Raw genomic sequence first — 18,181 nt, 5'->3', positions numbered from 1 at the left:
TTTCGTGGTTGCTCGAGGTGCCGAGGAAAGAAAGAGAGACGTGATGCGAGGGGAGACGAATGTTATCAACCTTCCTAAGGCTCATCAACGTTCAAGCTTCAAGAAAGGTTAGTAAACTTCTAAACTCATAATAGTTATTAATTACATGTACTTGCTCTTTGTCTAGGTTAGTAAAAACTGTTTTTACTTGTAAAAGAAATTTTTTAAAATTCCGCCGCTTACCGAAGCGTTAATTATTTTCTTAAACCCTAGATCGGTTCCAACAGTCTGATCAAGTATTAATATGTGTTAGTAATTTTTAAAATGAGTCTTGTTTTACAGCTCACTTCGTGACAGATGTGTAATGGACCCAGTTTACTTCGTGACAGATGTGTCACGAAATGAACTGAGTCTGTGACACATCTGTCACGAGGTGAACTGAGTCTGTGATATCACGAAGTGGACTTATTTCGTCACAAATTTCCCAAATTTACAAATTCCAAGAAGTAATTTATCTTTTGTCGTGCTGCATGTTGACGTTGCGATGTATTACCTTCGGAAGAAGAAAAAGGCGGGTTTGTAAGTATCTTTGAGATACTTACAGTCAGTTCAATGCTAGCCAAGATCCGAGTGTATTTTTGAAGAAGAAGCTGAAAGAAAAAAAAAATGTGTCGTCGACCACATTACCGGGGAGTCTGGAGCGGAGCAACTGGTGGACCCATGGCATGGCGTCGATGATGTCTCCATCCCTGTCATAGATGGTGGGTATTATCTTCTTGTTGTCAACATGCATTCAAAGTGTATAACGGTGTATGACTCCATGAGTTCCACCGGTAGACACCAAACGCTTGTGGACACGGAAGTTAGAAATTTGGCCACCATTTTACCATATGTTCTGCATGTCGCCGGCGTTCTACTCTCCAACGAAGAAATATTAAAGGTCGTCCACTACGATCAAAATGCCACAACAAGACAATGGGTAGATATTTTAATTCGTAATTTCACATTCTTAATGACACATTTTAATTTAAGCATGCATTTTTTGTTCCTTCAGAAATGATTGTGGCATGTTTATGATCAAGACTGCCGAGTTTTTGGCACACGACCTTTCCTTGTCTGATTTGAAATAGGAGGACATGAGCACGTACCGACAGAAGACGACAACCGAATTATACCGACACGGAACGCTAAAACTACACACGTGTGGAAATGTCAACGTTGAGGCTACTTAAATTATGTGATTATGACTGTATACACATGTTTATGATTGTACGTATGTGTTTATAACTGTATATATGTGTGTCTGATTGTACGTATGTGTTTAGAACTTTATGTATTGTCTTGAAATCAATTAATTAGTTTAGAATTTTATGTATTGTTTCGAAATCAATTTATGTGTCACAAAGTGACCTCATTTCGTGACAGATGTATCACGGACTGAGATCACTTCGTGATACGTGTGTCACGGACTGAGATCACTTCGTGACACATGAGGTTGTTTTATAAACCATTCTTAACAATAAACCCAATACCAATAAAGTTCAAAACATTCAAAATGTAATACATACCAAAACACTAAGGAATTTCTAGACATTCAATGATAAAACGTGTCGAATTACAATCCAAACCAATGATCCATCCCTAGAGCCCTCATTTCTGGTGGAATTAGGTTGCGACACGTAGCTCTATTGTGGCCTACACCTCCACAACGGGAACATTTACGAAGCGGGGCATCAGATTCTCCAAGAGGAGGAATCTTTCTCTTCTTAGGTCTACCCGCCGGACGACCTAAGAAGTTAGGCGGATTTACTTTGATCTGTTTGATTTCGTCGGGAAAAGTCCATGACGATTCACTTCCTTGAGGATGAAAACCCCTGCATACGCCATTTCCAATACCCGGTCGTGTAGTACTCTGCACAATCATCTGGTAGGTTGCGTAAGCAACAAGCCGCAATAGCATGCCCACATACAAATAGATTAGTTTGAAATTCTCGACATGATCACGTCTTATCAATCAAGTTCACTGCCCATGGTGTTCCATACGTGTCTAAAACCTCAAATTCGTATACTGCAGAAGGTTGGACCTAAAACATAAGCAGAAAATACTTTAAACATAAGCAGAAAATACCTCAGTCCATGACACATGTGTCACGAAGTGACCCGAGTCCGTGACACATGTGTCACGAAGTGACCCGAGTCTGTGACACATGTGTCACAGAGTGAATTTAGTCCGTGACACATGTGTCAAAAATTGAATTCACTTCGTGACACTTGTGTCACGGACTCGGTCATTTCGTGACAGATTTTCAAAATTAAAAACACACTATAACCTACATATTTGCCGAGACACTAAGTTTTTTTTAACATTTCGGTATGATATTCCACTGAAAACACACTTTGAGTTGATGACACCTTTTCTCATCGTTGGTAAAACCAAACTTGCATTCTCTCCCTCAACCAATCAAGGCACTTCACTATTGGAAATGATCTTGCTTTGACAGTTAACGCATTAAAAAATTCTTCGTTGTTTGAAGTTATGATCGTATACCTTGATTCTTGAAAAAAACAACATGCCCACTTCTCATTTCCTACTTCGTTGATAAGGTACGACCGTATCAACGGGTCTTCCTTGTCTAACATGCGCATAAACTTTTGATATTCAAATATAGTATACGCTTTTGCTGCACCGTGGAACTTCCAGTTGAATTCCTTGCCAATTTTTTTGAATTTTGCCTTGACGTTATTCTTCACGTGGTATGCGCAAAAACCATGTTTTGCTCTTGGAAATACTTTCTTCGCGACGTTAATGATCCTGGTGTTTCGGTCGGATACGATGACCATGTTATCTTTCTCCCCCAATGCTTCTTTAAGTTTCTTGAAGAAGTAAAACCAAGACTTGGAAGTTTCTGACTCCCCAATACCATAGGCAAGCGGGAATATTTGCTCATTCACGTCCATCGCGGAAGCCGTAAACATGTTATCCTTGTGATAGTTTGTCAAGAAGGTTGCATCAACAATTACAATAGGCCGACAATACTTCCATCCCTCTCTAAACGGAGCCAAAGAAACGAAAAAGTACATGAAATATTTATGACGATCAGTTTTTAGGTCGATGAGAGAACCTGGATTCTTTTGCTTTAACGTGTACTTGTATTTTGCAAGAGAGGCGTATGACAGATCTCAGTCCCATATAAGGACTCTATTGCACATTCTTTTGCCCTGCATGCTGTTCTGTATGAAATATTGACTCCAACCTGTGTTCGCATGTAACTCTGGATCTCCTTTGAGGTACAACTATGTACAATTGGATCAATAAATTTGTGTTTCACCCTCTCTCCAACCAACTTTGCAGTAGCTTGCGGTTGCCCTTTTTGTCTGTCCTCCACAGAACAAGTGTGCTTTGGATCATATTTTGAAACATAAACACGTACACAGTCAAAAACATTAAAAAAAAAAGCGCATCCATTTCGTGACAGATCTGTCACGGCATCCACTTCGTGATACATGTGTCACGGACTGGATTCACTTCGTGACAGATCTATCACGAGCTGATTCGTCTATGAAGAGAAGTTAGGAAATTTCAAATAAAATCAGTTTTTAGGTCGTGAAATTTTACCTTCTAATTTCAAAACAATCCGTGTTCTTTAGCTTCACTGCCCGGACCGCCCAATCACAATTTTTACCCGCACAAATGACATGAAGTTTGAGCGGAGATGAGTTCTTCATTTTGAACCGATAATGATTATTGATTGCATCCATCCGCAAATGCTTCAACATCGTCGCTTTGTTTGCATATAATCCTTTTTTTTACACTTACCGGAGATAAAATGTCCAACACCTCAATATCGTTACTCTCAACACATGTATCTGATTCGGGAGCCGTAACCAAACACCCCCCATTCTCTTGGCTCGATACCTTCTCTTTTCTTTGAGATCGAGTTGGCGGTGGTGGAAGAGGATGATCTTGCTGGTGTTGAGTCTGTGGTGGAGCCTCTATCGACAAAATGACTGGTGGCGGAGACCATCTGGGTTGGGATGTCGGTGTCGCCTGGCTAAAGGTATTGATGTCATCCAACCCAACAGTATCATTAACGAAAGCGTCCGGACTTGGTAAGTCCCATTCACGTGACTCGGATATAGGACTCGGCATGTTTGGAATGATCCTGCTTCGATTGCAAGAGAATCCACTCTCGCTTGTGCTTGGTGTTGGAGTGGATCCAACCCGTGGAGAAGAGGCTTCATTTTTTTTTATCCTGAAATGCCTCCTGACTAATCTCAAGTACAAGATTCAACTTTGTCCGGTTCGGTTTGTTCTTCCTCAAGTACAAATAACATCGCAAACTTTCGTTGTCGTCTATGGTTGGCGGTATGAGCCCGTCAACTTCATGTTTGACGTTGATTGAATGCGTTGCAGGGGTCACGTTCAACCGAGCATACAATGTTTGCATCAAACTTGGATAATTCAAATTGGTAGGAAGTAAAAGCGTAAGAGTACCACCATCTTGATATACGTCCGGTTTTACCCTCTTCCCGCTATGCTTAGCATATAAACATATTTCCGCCATAGCTCTATACGTTCGGTAATATTAGATATGAGTATTAGAAAACAGTTATTAACATCGAAAAACATCCAGTTCGTGACACATGTGTCACGAAGTGAATCCAGTTCGTGACACCCTGGAAAAATCGGAAAATCAACAAAAAAAACGCCATTTTTGACAAACAAATCACACCCAAACACAATGAAACATATTTCAACATGAATCAAAACAATTAAACATTTTCTTATATGTTAAAAATAGGAAGAACTTACCAAAATATGTGAAGAAATTTTGGATCTAGGATTTGCAGGAACTCTCATCACCACAAGAAGAAGAAGAACCTTGGATTTGTAGGAAACAAACCATCATTTGGATTTGAAGGAAGGAAAAAATGGGTTTAAGATTATTGCAAAATGGGTTTAGGATTCAAACCTTAGATTTGCAGGAAAAAAAAACCATCCTTTGGATTTCGGCGAGCAAGGTTCCGGCGACCAGCACTCCGGCGACCCTCGTGAAGAAACCTCCGGCGACCCACAAGCGGAGAAGGAGTTAGTTTTTTTTCACACGGTTTGTTTGAGGAACTGAAGGCTGGCTGGGTTCTGAAGAAAAAAAAAAGCAAAATGAGTTGGTCTTCATTAATGGGTCTTGAAGGTAGTTGAGGAAAAAATAAATTCTCTCACCTACTTGTAGTACTACTTTTGTCAATTTTTGAGTTTTGGGCTAAATTTGGTAAGTCACATTGAGATGGTATTATTAGTGTCAATTCCCCTTTTTTTTAAGGACAGCGATAACTTTGCTGCTAGTCGAGATTGAACCAACGACCTTCATTTTGAAAGTGGTGGAAAATTATCAACTAGGCTATGAATAGTAATGATTATGGTAATAATGTCACTTTCTAGTACCGCACACTATTTTTTTAATTAATAAAACACACCACTAGTTTGGATAGAGTGAGATCAGCTTCAAACAATTTTTGTTACTGCTCCCATTGAATTTTTTTTTTTTTTTGTAAAATGTTAAAATAAATAATGTGGATGGAGAAAAAAAAAGTTATGATGTGTAAAAATAGAGTTAGCTTTTAGAATAATGAATTCTAGCACTCACTGGAGAGAAGAAATGAGGAAGACGAAGATTGAGAGAGATAGAGAGAAAGAGAGAGAGAGATAGAGAATGAGTGAACTGTTGAACGATCGTTCTAACATAATTTCATTGAATGAGTGAATGATTACAATAAGTTATAATTACACATATATAGTCAGCTATCTTTGACTGATGAGTTAGTTACAAACTGAAGTTAGTTACGCAAATTGAGTATGAGCTGGCAGTGATGAGTTGGCGATGCTGACTAGGCTACTCTTGCTCACACGCCCCCATGAGCTGGACGGTTGTGCTCGACGGCTAGAAGCAGGCGAGAGATGAGTTCATGAAACCGTCTTCAGTAAGAGCTTTGGTGAACATATCAGCAAGATTGTCCTCAGGAGGCACATATCGAACTTCGATGGACTTTTCAGCGACCAAGTCACGAATGAAGTGTACATCAACTTCAATGTGCTTGGTGCGAGCGTGGAACACCGGGTTCGAGGCAAGAGCGCCAACGCCTAGGTTATCACACCAGATGATCGCCATCGACGGGGAGGGACAAACGTTCAGCTCACTTAGCAAGGAGCGAAGCCAAACCAGCTCAGGTGACGTTTGAGCAAGTGCCCTGTACTCCGACTGTTGCGTGCAGACCAAGTTATCAGGTTACCACCAAGGAGCACTACATATCCAGTTGTAGATCGACGATTGTCTGAGCAGCATGCCCAATCAGCATCTGAGAAGCCCTCTATGGCAAGTCGTGGGGCTGGTTTAAAGGAGAGACCATAGTGGAGTGTCCCCTTGACATAACGAATCAACCTTTTCCAAGCCTTCCAGTGAGATTCACGAGGACACTGCAGGTATTGACTAAACTTGTTGATGGCAAACGCTAGATCAGGCCTGGTAAGTGTCAGGTACTGAAGACCACCCACCAGCGACCTGTAGACTGTAGGAGATTCTAGCAATGGCGTGTCATCATCAGCAGTCAGAGACTTAGAAGAAATAATATGAGTAGGACATGGTTTTGCTTCAACCAGGTTTACCTTGACCAGCAATTCATAGGCATACTTGGTTTGAGTGAGCCTAAGTCCAGTCTTCATGCAAGTTGATTCAAATCCTAAGAAATGACTTGAAGAACCAAGAGATCCAAGTGACTTTAAAGCAAATTTGGCATTCAAGTCACTGATCACTCACTTGATTTCTGAATTGTCATTCCATGTGATGAGAATGTCATCCACATATACAAGTAGATATAGCCATACTGATCCAGAGTTATAGAAGAACAATGACGTGTCACTGCTGCTATTATGCCAACTCATCACTGCCAGCTCATACTCAACTTGAGTAACTAACTAACTTTAGTTTGTAACTAACTCGTCAGTCAAAGATATCTGACTATATATGTGTAATAATTATAACAGATTGTAATCATCTACTCATTCAATGAAATTCTGTTAGAACGATCGTTCAACATCTCTCTCTCTCTCTCTCTCTCTCTCTCTCTCTCTCTCTCTCTCTCTCTCTCTCTCTCTCTCTCTCTCTCTCTCTCTCTCTCTCTCTCTCTCTCTCTCTCTCTCTCTCTCTCTCTCTCTCTCTCTCTCTCTCTCTCTCTCTCTTCTCTACTAGGCTCATCGGTTCAGCATGCAATCTAGTTGCTTTAGCTATGTTTAGAACCCATTTTTAATTTCCACTAATTTGTTCATATAAAATAAAGTTTTATAACTTATCTACTAAAATTATTTTTTATTATTAATTTCAATTCAAACAGGCAACAGCACGAGAAAAACACAATATACTCTCGTCTTTTTTTCTCTCTTGTATTCTTAGGTTTCCATGTATACCTTTATAATTACCAAAAATGAATAAAACTGCCCTGTATGTCATATATGTATTATCAAGGTCACATAATGTGTTTCTCAGAAAAAGGTCACATAATGGGGCATACACGTCAGCGATAACGAATTGCATTTCTTAGCAAACAATAGGTCAGTGGACATTGTGCATCAGTAGATGCACTACTATAACATGTGATTTGGCAATTTCCATTGAACTTATCATCATAAGGTATGGCACAAAGGTTTAACCAAGAATCGTAGTGGCCCACAAAGGGAAATTCAATGACGTACCTCTCAACTCAAACCGCGTCAAGTTTCAACGCTCTTAAATTTGTTGGGGCCGAAAAAGAATGGAAAGTTATAGGCTCAACAATAGATGAACTTTGTGGCTAAAACTTAGCCCACGAATGGCAATAAGTCACGAGACCTACTAACTATTCAAGAAATTCCCTCAATCGAATTGAAGCCTTTCATTAAATTTCAGGCAATTTATTAACAGGCAAAGTCATTGAAAACGACGACTTATATATGTATTCCGGTCAACTAATCCACCACCTAATATGCTTTTGTGGACAATTTTTTCACTGCATGATTTCATTCACTTGTCAAAAATATACAAGTAGTTGCTAAGCTAATTAACCTCTCTTACCAGAACCAGACTCGGGAAAAACAATTTCCAACCACTACGCGTCGTTGTTGGGGATCCAATCATCTCCTTGAATGAAGCTCTGGACCGAATACGAAAGCACGTGCTCCTCCGGAATCTTGGAGCTCCACGGGACCCGCATGGAGACATCGGAGCCGGGCCCGGAGTTGTCGAACTCGCCGTAGAAGAGCGTGGTGAGGGCAAACTCTCCGCTCCACTCGAGCCAGCCACGTGGCGTGACGAGGGGCTCGAGGCGGGATCGAAGGAACACCGTCCTCGAGTACTCCTTCCACGGCCGCCCCAAAAAGCTGAGGTGGACTTTCGGGTTGGCGTTGTAGAGCTTGACGTAGTCGTCGGTGCCGTTGACGAGGCAGCCCTGGAAGACGAAGCCGGTGGGCTGGGCCGGGTCGGTCCGCCCGTGGGCCGTGACTGCGTTCTTCTCTCCCTTCTCGGGCCTCACTTGCCGCGGCGCGATCAGGACCGTGCAGTCCTGGAACACCGACGCCGAGTTTCCGAAGATGAAGTCCACGTTGCCTTGGATTCGGCAAGACTTGTAGAACTGTCGAAGAGATCGGGCGTAGAGAGTGTCTTGGTTTCCGATGAACTCGCAGTTCTCGATCACCGACAGGTCGCTGTCAGATCGGAACGCTACGGCTTGGTGAGCGTCCGGTCCGGCCGTGTTTTCGATCGTTAGTCCGTTCGCCATGAATCCATCTCCAACCACTCCTGCCAGAAAAACGGTTATCAAATCATAATCAAACCCCATGAAATTAACCTTGCATTGATTGGAAGCAAAACACCAACCAACTTATATGTCACTCATTAATCAAAATTTATTGTTGATAATAATAATATGGCTGTGGTCGTTCAACTTCATAGGTTTTGTCGATTAAAGTTTTTTTTTATTTCTTTCCTTACCCGTAGTCCTTAAACTTTAGAAATTGGACACCCATTATACTTTTTTTTTAGTCACTATTTTTAGAGAATCTGCAAGACTTTCGTGACCTTATTTTGTAGGTAAAATATCAGTTTCTATGCAAAAAGCCACAACCAAATAATTTTTTAACGAAATCTTACCGGATGTGAATTTTATTGGTTAAACTTAAATACAGTTAATTTCGCCATATATTTTCACATAAAATTTTTAAAAAAAATCAAAATTAAAAGAGTCACGAGTGCCAAATAATAAAAAAAAAAGTGTAGTAAACGATGCAATAAATTAACCAATCCGCCGCAATCAGTAAAATTTTCGAAGGACAAGTATTATAAAGAATTGAGAAAACAGACTCACCGACGGTGGCAGTGTTATAAGTGGATATCCCGGGCTGGCCCACATGCAAAGACCCCGTAATTACGGTTTTGCCCATGCCGTCCCCCAAAAACACGAGGTTCCTCTTCTCGAGGCCGACTCGTACGGTCTCATCGTAAAGCCCTTCCTTGATGTGAATCACGAACCTCCTTCCCGAGCTCCTCGGCGCCGCGTCGACGCCCTTCTGCACCGTCTCGAAGTCGCAACCCCCGCCCTTGCACACCGTCACGTCCGCCGCCACCTTCGCCGGAAAACCTCCCCGCGACCCCAGTCCAGCCCCTCCGCCGCTTCCCTCCCAGAAGCCGTCCCTCTCCGTCCTCGGCGGCCTCCACGACGCTGTGTCGTTTCCGAAGGCGTCGTACGAGGCGAGCATGGAGAGCGCGTTGCTGGAGAGCCTCGTCAGCGAGTCCAGAAACGACATCGTCTGGTTCACCTGGCTCGTGTCGTTCGCGTACTTTAGGGCGGACCAGCAGTCGTACTGATACTGCAAGGCCGCTCCGAGCCACGCGCGCGCGTCTTTGATCCCGCCGCGCGTCACGGCTGAGGAGCTCGTCCGGAGGCGGTATTCCGACGCGGAGAGGACCTCCACGCAGTTATTCGCCGCCGTGGTGCGGTTGATGTTCCCGACGGAGGAGTCGAGTATGGACTTCACCATCGTCTGCGCCTTGTGGAGATTATCCGACGAGACGCCGATCGCCGCCAGGATTACCTCCGGCGCCGACGCGGATCCCGGGACATTGAGCGAGGTCTGGCACACGTCAGGGAAGCGCGTGGCCTTGCAGGCGGAGGAAGGAGTAACGGCGGCGCCGGGGGTGGGTTTCGGCGGCGCGTGGCGGTGGCTATGGTGGTGAGAGGAGGATGAGGAGAGAGCGAAGAAGAGAGAGAGGGATACGAGGGACAGGAAGAGGATCGAAGCCATGGAAATGAGAAGGAATTTGGAGGTTGAGAAGAATGGTGGTGTGTGTTTCGTGGAGAGTCTGTTGTGGTTATGGTTATGGAAGGAGGTCATGGTTTTCAATTTATAATGGTAACGCATTAATGGAGTGAGATCCGAGTGGAATTTACCACTATTTTTGGCGCGATTACGTGTACGCCTATGAGAGATCGTGTTAGGAATCGGCGGATATTTGGAAAGGAAAAAAAAATTCACGGGTTCGAGATAGAGAAGGTAAATGAAGACTAAAGAGTGAAGGTCTCACGTGAAGAGAAAAGGAGACACAGAATAATTGCGTTTGAGAGGGATGTGATGTTGGACTTCGCAGATTCAAAATCATCCGTGAGAGAGAGAGAGAGAGACACTATTGATCAAAAAAAGTAGTGGACTGGTTTTTGGGCTTTTTGTCGGCATTGGGCCTTTCGACCCAATGAGAAGACGTGACGTGTCACGGCTGTGTACCAGTTTTATATTTCGAATCTGTCTACTTGCTTGTAGCTTAGTCGAATAGTGTGTGAAATTTGCAACGAACTCTTAACAGAATGTTGTAAGCAATAACGATCAAGAGAGACAATTATTCTTCTGAGTTGATAGTCTTTGGGAAATTGTTTCTTTTCCTTGTTTAATTTCTTGTTGTTCTGGTTTCAAAAGAAAAAGATTGGAACTATATGATTCTGTATAATATGATTTTACCAACTCATGTTTCTTTGTATGGTAGGAACAAAAAAAATGGTTTGGATTCCTCAAAAAAAAAAAAAAAAATGGTTTGGACTTTTTTTTTTAAAAAAAGTTAGAAATAAGACTTCATAATTAAATTTGAATTATGAAGTTACCATTTTATCCCTGCTAACATTAAAATTTAAGGATAAATGAAATTTTTGGTCCCTCATATTTGACCACTTTAAAAATTGCACCCCGAACGAAAAAAAACTGATTTATCAATCTTTTATGATAGTCATTTTTTCACTTTCAGTCATTCTGTTAAAAAAACCGTCAAAACAGATGAAAAATGGATCATGTGCTTATCATGTGCTTTTTAAATGAGGACAAAATCGTAATTTAATAATAAATTAAAAAACAGATCATATTACAAATAAAATTAATAAAATAAAAAATAATAGTTAAAAAAGATAAAAATATCTTCTTCTTCTTCTTCTTCTTCTCTCTCTCTCTCTCTCTCTCTCTCTCTCTCTCTCTCTCTCTCGCGCGTTGCTTCTCCGTCGACATGGCCGCGGGATTTGCGTTCCTGATCCCGAGCGTGGCCCAAATCGAACTCTTCGCCGCCTTGGCCGGGTCGTCAATCCTCAGCGTCTTCGGTATCAGAACCTTTTTGTAAGTGATGTATATCACTTGGCCGACTAAGGCAAAACGCAAACCAGGAAAAAAAGAAAGAAAGAAAGAAAGAAAGAAAAGAAAGAAGAAGAAGAAAGAGAACTCGGGGGAGAGAGCGAGAGAGGGACCGAGTGAGAGGGAGAGAGAGGGTGAGATGGAGTTGAGCTCGCGGAGGAAGAGGAAGCTCGGCCGACAGCAAGTCACCGAGACCCGAAACCCATCTCGAGCGCGTGTCGTGGCTGAGGGAAAACGGCCGCCGCGAGCCACCAAGGACCGCCGCCGAGAAAAATACACCGGGAAAGAGAGAGAGAGAGAGAGAGAGAGAGAGAGAGAGAGAGAGAGAGAGAGAGAGAGAGAGAGAGAGAGAGAGAGAGAGAGAGAGAGAGCACCAAGGAAGCCGAATCTCACAAGAATAGGTGAGAATCTCTCTTACCCGGAATGAATTTTGAAAACCTAGGTTGAGATTCAAAATTTGGGATTCTTGTTTGTCTTGCTTGTTTCCGGGAAATTGATTGGCTTGAGAGGTTATTTAAACTTGTTGGTGATGTTTAGTACTCGAATTGTGTGTTGAAATTGGTCATTTGGTTTTTCTCCTGAATATTTGGCCGAAATCATGGAAATTAGGGTTCTTAATTGTAAAAAATTGGGGGTTTTGAATTATTAAACGAGATTTGATGATTTTGAGATGGTTTGATGAGTATTGGATTGAATATGTTTGAATTGGGTTTGAACTTTGGACATTGGATGTGGAATTTCAGTTTTGGCAGTGAGTTTTTGTTTTGACCGTTTGAAATTGTCTTTGGCCGTGTGGTGTTAAATTGAGATTCTGGTTTTGATGATTTATGATCTGAGAGTGTTTTGCTATTGTTTGTTGACTCGAGTTCGTAGTGATGATTAGAAATTATGACTCGTTAACGTGTTTTGGCCTCGAAGGTGAGGATTCCGGCGGGGTGGCTCTGGAGGGACTCGGGGATGACGAGGTGGCGGTAGTGGAGAGAGAGAGAAGATTTATTTATTTATTTATCTATTAACAATAATTAGAAAGTATAATAGTTAAGGGTATTCTGATAATTTCCTTTTTTTGTTCTACACGTGAGAATTTTCAGTCAATTTTAACAACAATGCTAACAGAAGGACTGAAAGTGAAAAAGTGACTATCATAAAGGATTGATAAAGCAGTTTTTTTCGTTCGGGGTGCAACCTGTTAAAGTGGTCAAAGATGATGGACCAAAAATGTCATTTATCCAAAATTTAAATATAAAACTTCTTCTTTGTCACAAAAATACTCATGTTTTAGTTGAAACGGGCCCACAAAATCCATCCTACTTATTTACGTCAGCCTATTTTCTCTCTTTCTTTCCCCTACCTCTCCATTTGCCACGTCATTTTCTTCCTCTTCATTTCTTCACTCCCGACATCATTTTACCAAAAGAGAGAGAGAGAGAAAAAAAAAACCAAGTAAAAAACTATCCAACCTCCTTTTTAAACTTCCCTTCAGCTCTCGTCGATCCATCGAGTCAGTTTTCACTTCTAAACTGTCATCACATTTCACTGGACAGAAGAAAGAGAGAGAGAGAGAGAAACCAAACTCAAAAACCGTCCATTTTCTTCTTTCCCTTCCTCTCGCCGATTCATTTTCTGTCGCCGAACACTCTTGTGTTTCATTTCTTCACTCTCATTTCTTCGCCGATTGGAGATGAAGACTAAGCCTAGTCCACTGTCCAAACGTCATCCAAAAAATCTTGATCCTAACCCTAACCCTAGAAAGAGGACTCATCCTCAAACACCCACAAAAACTCCGCTAGTGACACATGCATCCCCGCGTCAGAGTCCGTGCTGGGTTCTGACGCCTCCATGGTCGAGAATGTTGAGCGACCAACGAAGAACCTCAAAGCCGTGGCGACGAAGAAGCGGAAGGTTTCCGCGCTGTCGAAGAAAGTTTTGGGAAACGCCAGAAAACTGAAGAACCTGAGGCGTCTGACTCGTCCGATTTCGACATAAATGAATTCGTCTGGCGCCTTGCAAATCAGAGAGACCTCACAAGGTGAGTATTTTTACTCTGCAACTCGTCATTTGAATTTAAAATTTAAACAACTGTTATGTTTCTTAAATTTTGGTTAGCTTGATGTTTTTTGTGATAGATTTGTGATTTCGTGACAAAAATGAAAACTGTTGTGTTTTGATGTAACTACTTGTTTGATTTTTACTGTTAGATTAATATTTGATGTATTATTGATGCTTTTTGTGACAATGGTTCTTAAAATTGTGACAAAAATGAAAACTTTTTATGTTATTGTGGATTTTGTGATGAAACTGTAAGTTTGAATTTGATTGTGGATTCTTTGGATTTTGTGTGATTTGTGAAAATTAGATTTGTTTAGACTTGCTCATATTAGATGTAGGTTCTGTGCATTGTTTGTAGATGTAGGTTGTTATTTCGTGACATGTATTGTTCAGGTGTCAAGTGAATTCGAGAACAAACTGTCACGAAACCCATGAAGTTTAGTGACACTCATGTCATGAAATTCATGAAGTTTCGTGACACAATTGTCACGAAACACATTGAGTTCGTGATAATTGTGTCACGAAACTTCATGGGTTTCGTGGCAATTGTGTCACAAAACTTCGTGGGTTTTATGACACGAGTGTCATGGAACTTTATGGGTTTAGTGACACTCATGTCACGAAACCCATGAAGTTTCATGACACAATTGTCACGAAACCCAAGAAATTTCGTAACACAATTGTCACGAAACCCACGAAGTTTCGTGACACAATTGTCACGAACTACATGGGTTTTTTTACAGTGTTATCATTAAACTGAAAGTGGATATATTTTGAATCATATACGTGTAAAGTGTTTAATGTTCTAACTTTTATATGTTTAATGATCTAATTTTTAGGGTTTCATATGCAAGATCAAAGAAGAAGAAGATATCGACGAAGGGTATATTCATTTAACTTCCACGACAACTTGGACGCTTTCGAGAAGTAAACGGGCATGACCTTGAATCAGAAAGAGTTATTCTATTAAAAATTGTTTTGGGCAGTTCCTACTGCCTTATATCACAAAATCATCAAGGATAATCAGTCACATGGTTTTATGATCAAGATTTTATGACGGGGTCGGTCCGTCGAATGTTTCCTTGGTAATCGAGATTGGTATGAGACCACGGGACAAAATAGCATTTTTCTTTGATCACGGGATTAAGATTTAGTGATGACTACAGAGAGTAGCCACGATACAACAATGTGGTTGAGAGATGGCTTTACCAAGACACATTCTGCAATGGGGCGCTTGGTAGAAAAAGGGGGGACATTGCAACAGTCATTGAGAACAGCAAGAATTGGTCAGATGAGAGGAGAGTGAGCCTACTTCTCCTAAACTTTGGGTACAACGTCCTCCTTGCGGCTGAGAAGACCGTGAACTTGTCATGCGATAGCTATTAGCTACATAAAAATGGGAGGGCTTTACCAAGACACATATGGATATTGCAATTTAGGTTTAACTTAATGTCGTCATAAATATTATGCCATGCCGTTATCCTGTGATAAAAGTGCGTCTAACTTCTCTTTAATGTTATGTATTATTGATAACACATATTTTAGGGTTGGTATTCCAAAATCCACTCATTTATAGTCTAGACGAGAGTTTATGAGGAACAAATGAGATTAAAGGAGCGAAAGAAAGCATGTTCCACAAAATTGGGGTGGGACTTCGTGACCTCTGTGTCACGAAAATTGGGGATTTAGCGACTTCTGTGTCACGAAAAATGGGATTTTTGTGACTTCTTAGTCACGAAAACTGGAGATTTCGTGACTTCTCTGTCACGAAAACTAGGGATTTCGTGACTTCTCTGTCACGAAAACAAATTGTTTAAGTCACGAAACAATACTTTTTCGTTACATAGTAGTCACGAAATGGGATACTTTGAGCGAATTTATTGAGAAATCTCTTGTTTATTCCATTAAATACGTTGTACGGGACCATTGGTTGTTATAAAAATTAAAAAAAAAATTGGAAAAAATACATATTTAGTCAACCTCTACATACCTAGAAGTGTTAGAATTGATCTAGGGTTGAGAAAAGATTTAACGCTTCGAGCAAGCTGCGGAATTTAAAAATTTTCTTTAAAACAAGTAAAACAATTTTACTAACCTAGACAAAGAGCAAGTACATATAAATTAAAACTATTAATGAGCATTATTTGTTTACTAACCTTTGAGAAGCTTGAACGTTGAGAAGCCTTAGGAAGGTTGAAACAATCGTCTCCCCACGCAGCACGTCTCTCTTCTTTCATCGGGAACTCGAGCAACCAAGAAAGTTTCTATCACATGAATCACTCGAGAAAGAAAGGAATTAGTGTGTGGGCACTTTTAAACACGACGACTCAAGAACAAGTCTAAGAGTCGAAGAGCTAAAACACTAGGTCAAATGTGGGCCTAGGTGCCAAAACAAAAACGAAAAGAACTCAGAGAGAGAGAGAGGAGTTGGCGGCCACAAGATCTAGAGAGAGAAGCTCTCAATCTCTAACTTATGTGGAATGAATAAAATGAGAGGAATGAGCCCTCTATTTATAGGGGAGGGATTACCTTCAATAAACTAGTTTCCTCTTCTATAGAATATCACATATTCATGAGCAAACTTTGCTCTTCACCCTATAGAGTCACACCGCCATATACAATCCAAGCAAGTCCTTGGATTTGTTTCCTCTTTTATTTTGCTCTCTCCTTGCCTTAGTTGGCCGCCCACTTTATTTCCTTGTAGAGGAAATTTATTTTCTCTTTTTCTTTTGGAAAGTATCTTGATACATCAATGCACGAAATAATCTCTATTTTTCTTTGGTATGGACGTGAAACACCTTCTAGAAGGGGTTTCTAGATTTTTCTTCATTTGTTCATGACAACATAAGAAAAGCATATTAAGAATTTTCAAGTAAAATTCTATGAAATGAAATTAATCCTCAAGAGCCAAATTCATCAATATGGCAGAGTGGTTTAAATCATTTGTCATCATATGACAATGTCAAAAAAAATTATTGACATTCATTTCCTCATATGTCCAAAAAGACAAAAATACCCTTTAGACAATTTTCGTAAAACTTGTCTCGTTCTTGTTTTGACTTAGCTTCTAGTTTAACTATTCATACTCAATATGATTTGTGATAGTGACCTCATGGATCCAAATGAACAAAGTTTGAGCTTAAATTCATGGACTCAAAAGTTCACAAACCTTTTCCAAGTTTAGCTTAATGTCAACTGACTCCACTAAAGAGTTGACACTGAGAATCTCTCGATTTAAATGAATTTATTTTCTACTCAAGAATTGAACTTAATTGTGATGAGTGGATCCACTGAATATTATATATGTTTACCCTTCATGAATATCATCAGCTAGTCGGGATTTACAACATAACCATTTTACCCTTCTAGCTGTTATTTCCTCAACTCATTTGTCGCTTGTGAATAAGTTAGAAACAATGTATTGACGAGGAGCTAACAAGTCACATTGATTCATCCAAAAGAGTCATGACTCAATTTGGACACTGGCCAGTTCATTTATTCACATTGCATTTCAGCAATCTTGTACATGAATTCCATATCTATGAGATCTTCACAAAGTTACTTATGACATCTTCATAACTTAGTACTTCACCAGTAGGTCTTGTTAAGAATCACATAGTGAATCCGAACTCTGACTTTCTCAAATGAGAATACATAAGCTATGAAATGACATGTCTCATTTCATGATTGAGTTAAGCATGATGCAATTCATACATAGTGACCTCGAGACATAAGAGGTTAAATAGTTTGTTCTTATCTTGTCTCTAGAAGTGCACTGGTCAATTCAGTACCTTCAGAAGATACCTAGAAGAACTATAGAGTCTCCAACTCTCAATGTCCCATAACCAGACATCATATATTCTTCTAACAATCGTACTGAGATCAATAGTCCTTTGATCCTTAGATTGTGAATATAGTTTTAAGCAAACCATGAAGAGTTTTTTCATGCAAATCTACATTTGTCTCTTCATGTGTTGTTAGGTTTTTTTATGGACTAAAGACTAAGGTTTTATCATAAAGCTTCAGACATGGAAGAATGAATGAACGTTTCAACTTTTATTAATAAATAAGCAATTACAAGCAAGAGTCTTCGTGAGACTTTATTACATCAAATGTACATAAGTAAAGACTACAACTCTTCTTGTGGGCACCATTGACAACAAACTCCCACTTGACTCAAAGAAGATGTGTGTAGTCTTTCATGCCTAATCCATCCCGATGCTGGTCGAAGACCTTGTTCGCTAAGGCCTTGGTGAATGAATCTGCTAGGTTGTCCACTGTTGAGATCTTCTTCACCTCCACATCTCCGCGATGCATGATCTCTCGAATCAAATGGTATTTCCTCACAATATGTTTAGAGCGCTTATGGCTTCGAGGTTCCTTTGAGTCAACGAAAGCCCCACTATTATCACAATAAAGGGTCATGGGCTCGTCGACGTTTGGAACAACTTCCAAATACTTAAG

At 40.5% G+C, this 18,181-nt stretch overlaps 1 protein-coding gene across 1 annotated transcript; it reads right to left on the bottom strand.

Moving 5' to 3' along the window:
• Nucleotides 1-7,867: 7,867 nt before the first annotated feature.
• Nucleotides 7,868-10,616, bottom strand: LOC149401250 (Plant invertase/pectin methylesterase inhibitor superfamily). The gene is made up of 2 exons (XM_089612407.1): nt 9,370-10,616; nt 7,868-8,804 (listed from the first exon to the last, which is right to left on the bottom strand). The coding sequence occupies exons 1-2, from the start codon at nt 10,421-10,423 to the stop codon at nt 8,116-8,118; spliced, it is 1,743 nt and encodes a 580-aa protein (XP_089468533.1). The 5' UTR covers nt 10,424-10,616; the 3' UTR covers nt 7,868-8,115.
• Between the last annotated feature and the right edge of the window lie 7,565 nt (nt 10,617-18,181).

This window comes from Urtica dioica, chromosome 4 (assembly GCF_054948205.1).
Source record: "Urtica dioica subsp. dioica isolate 48M chromosome 4, U.dioica_male_clone48M_v1_H2, whole genome shotgun sequence".
NCBI classification, from domain to species: Eukaryota; Viridiplantae; Streptophyta; class Magnoliopsida; order Rosales; family Urticaceae; genus Urtica; species Urtica dioica.
The sequence above is the reverse complement of the archived record's forward strand: the minus strand, read 5'-3'. Positions and strand labels throughout refer to the sequence as shown.

Bases quoted from the DNA above. Each gene is read 5' to 3' on its own strand.
- LOC149401250 (XM_089612407.1), bottom strand. From the start codon at position 10,423: ATGCGTTACCATTATAAATTGAAAACCATGACCTCCTTCCATAACCAT. The intron at 8,805-9,369 runs GTGAGTCTGTTT...TTTTTCTGGCAG, and splicing joins TTATAACACTGCCACCGTCG to GAGTGGTTGGAGATGGATTC.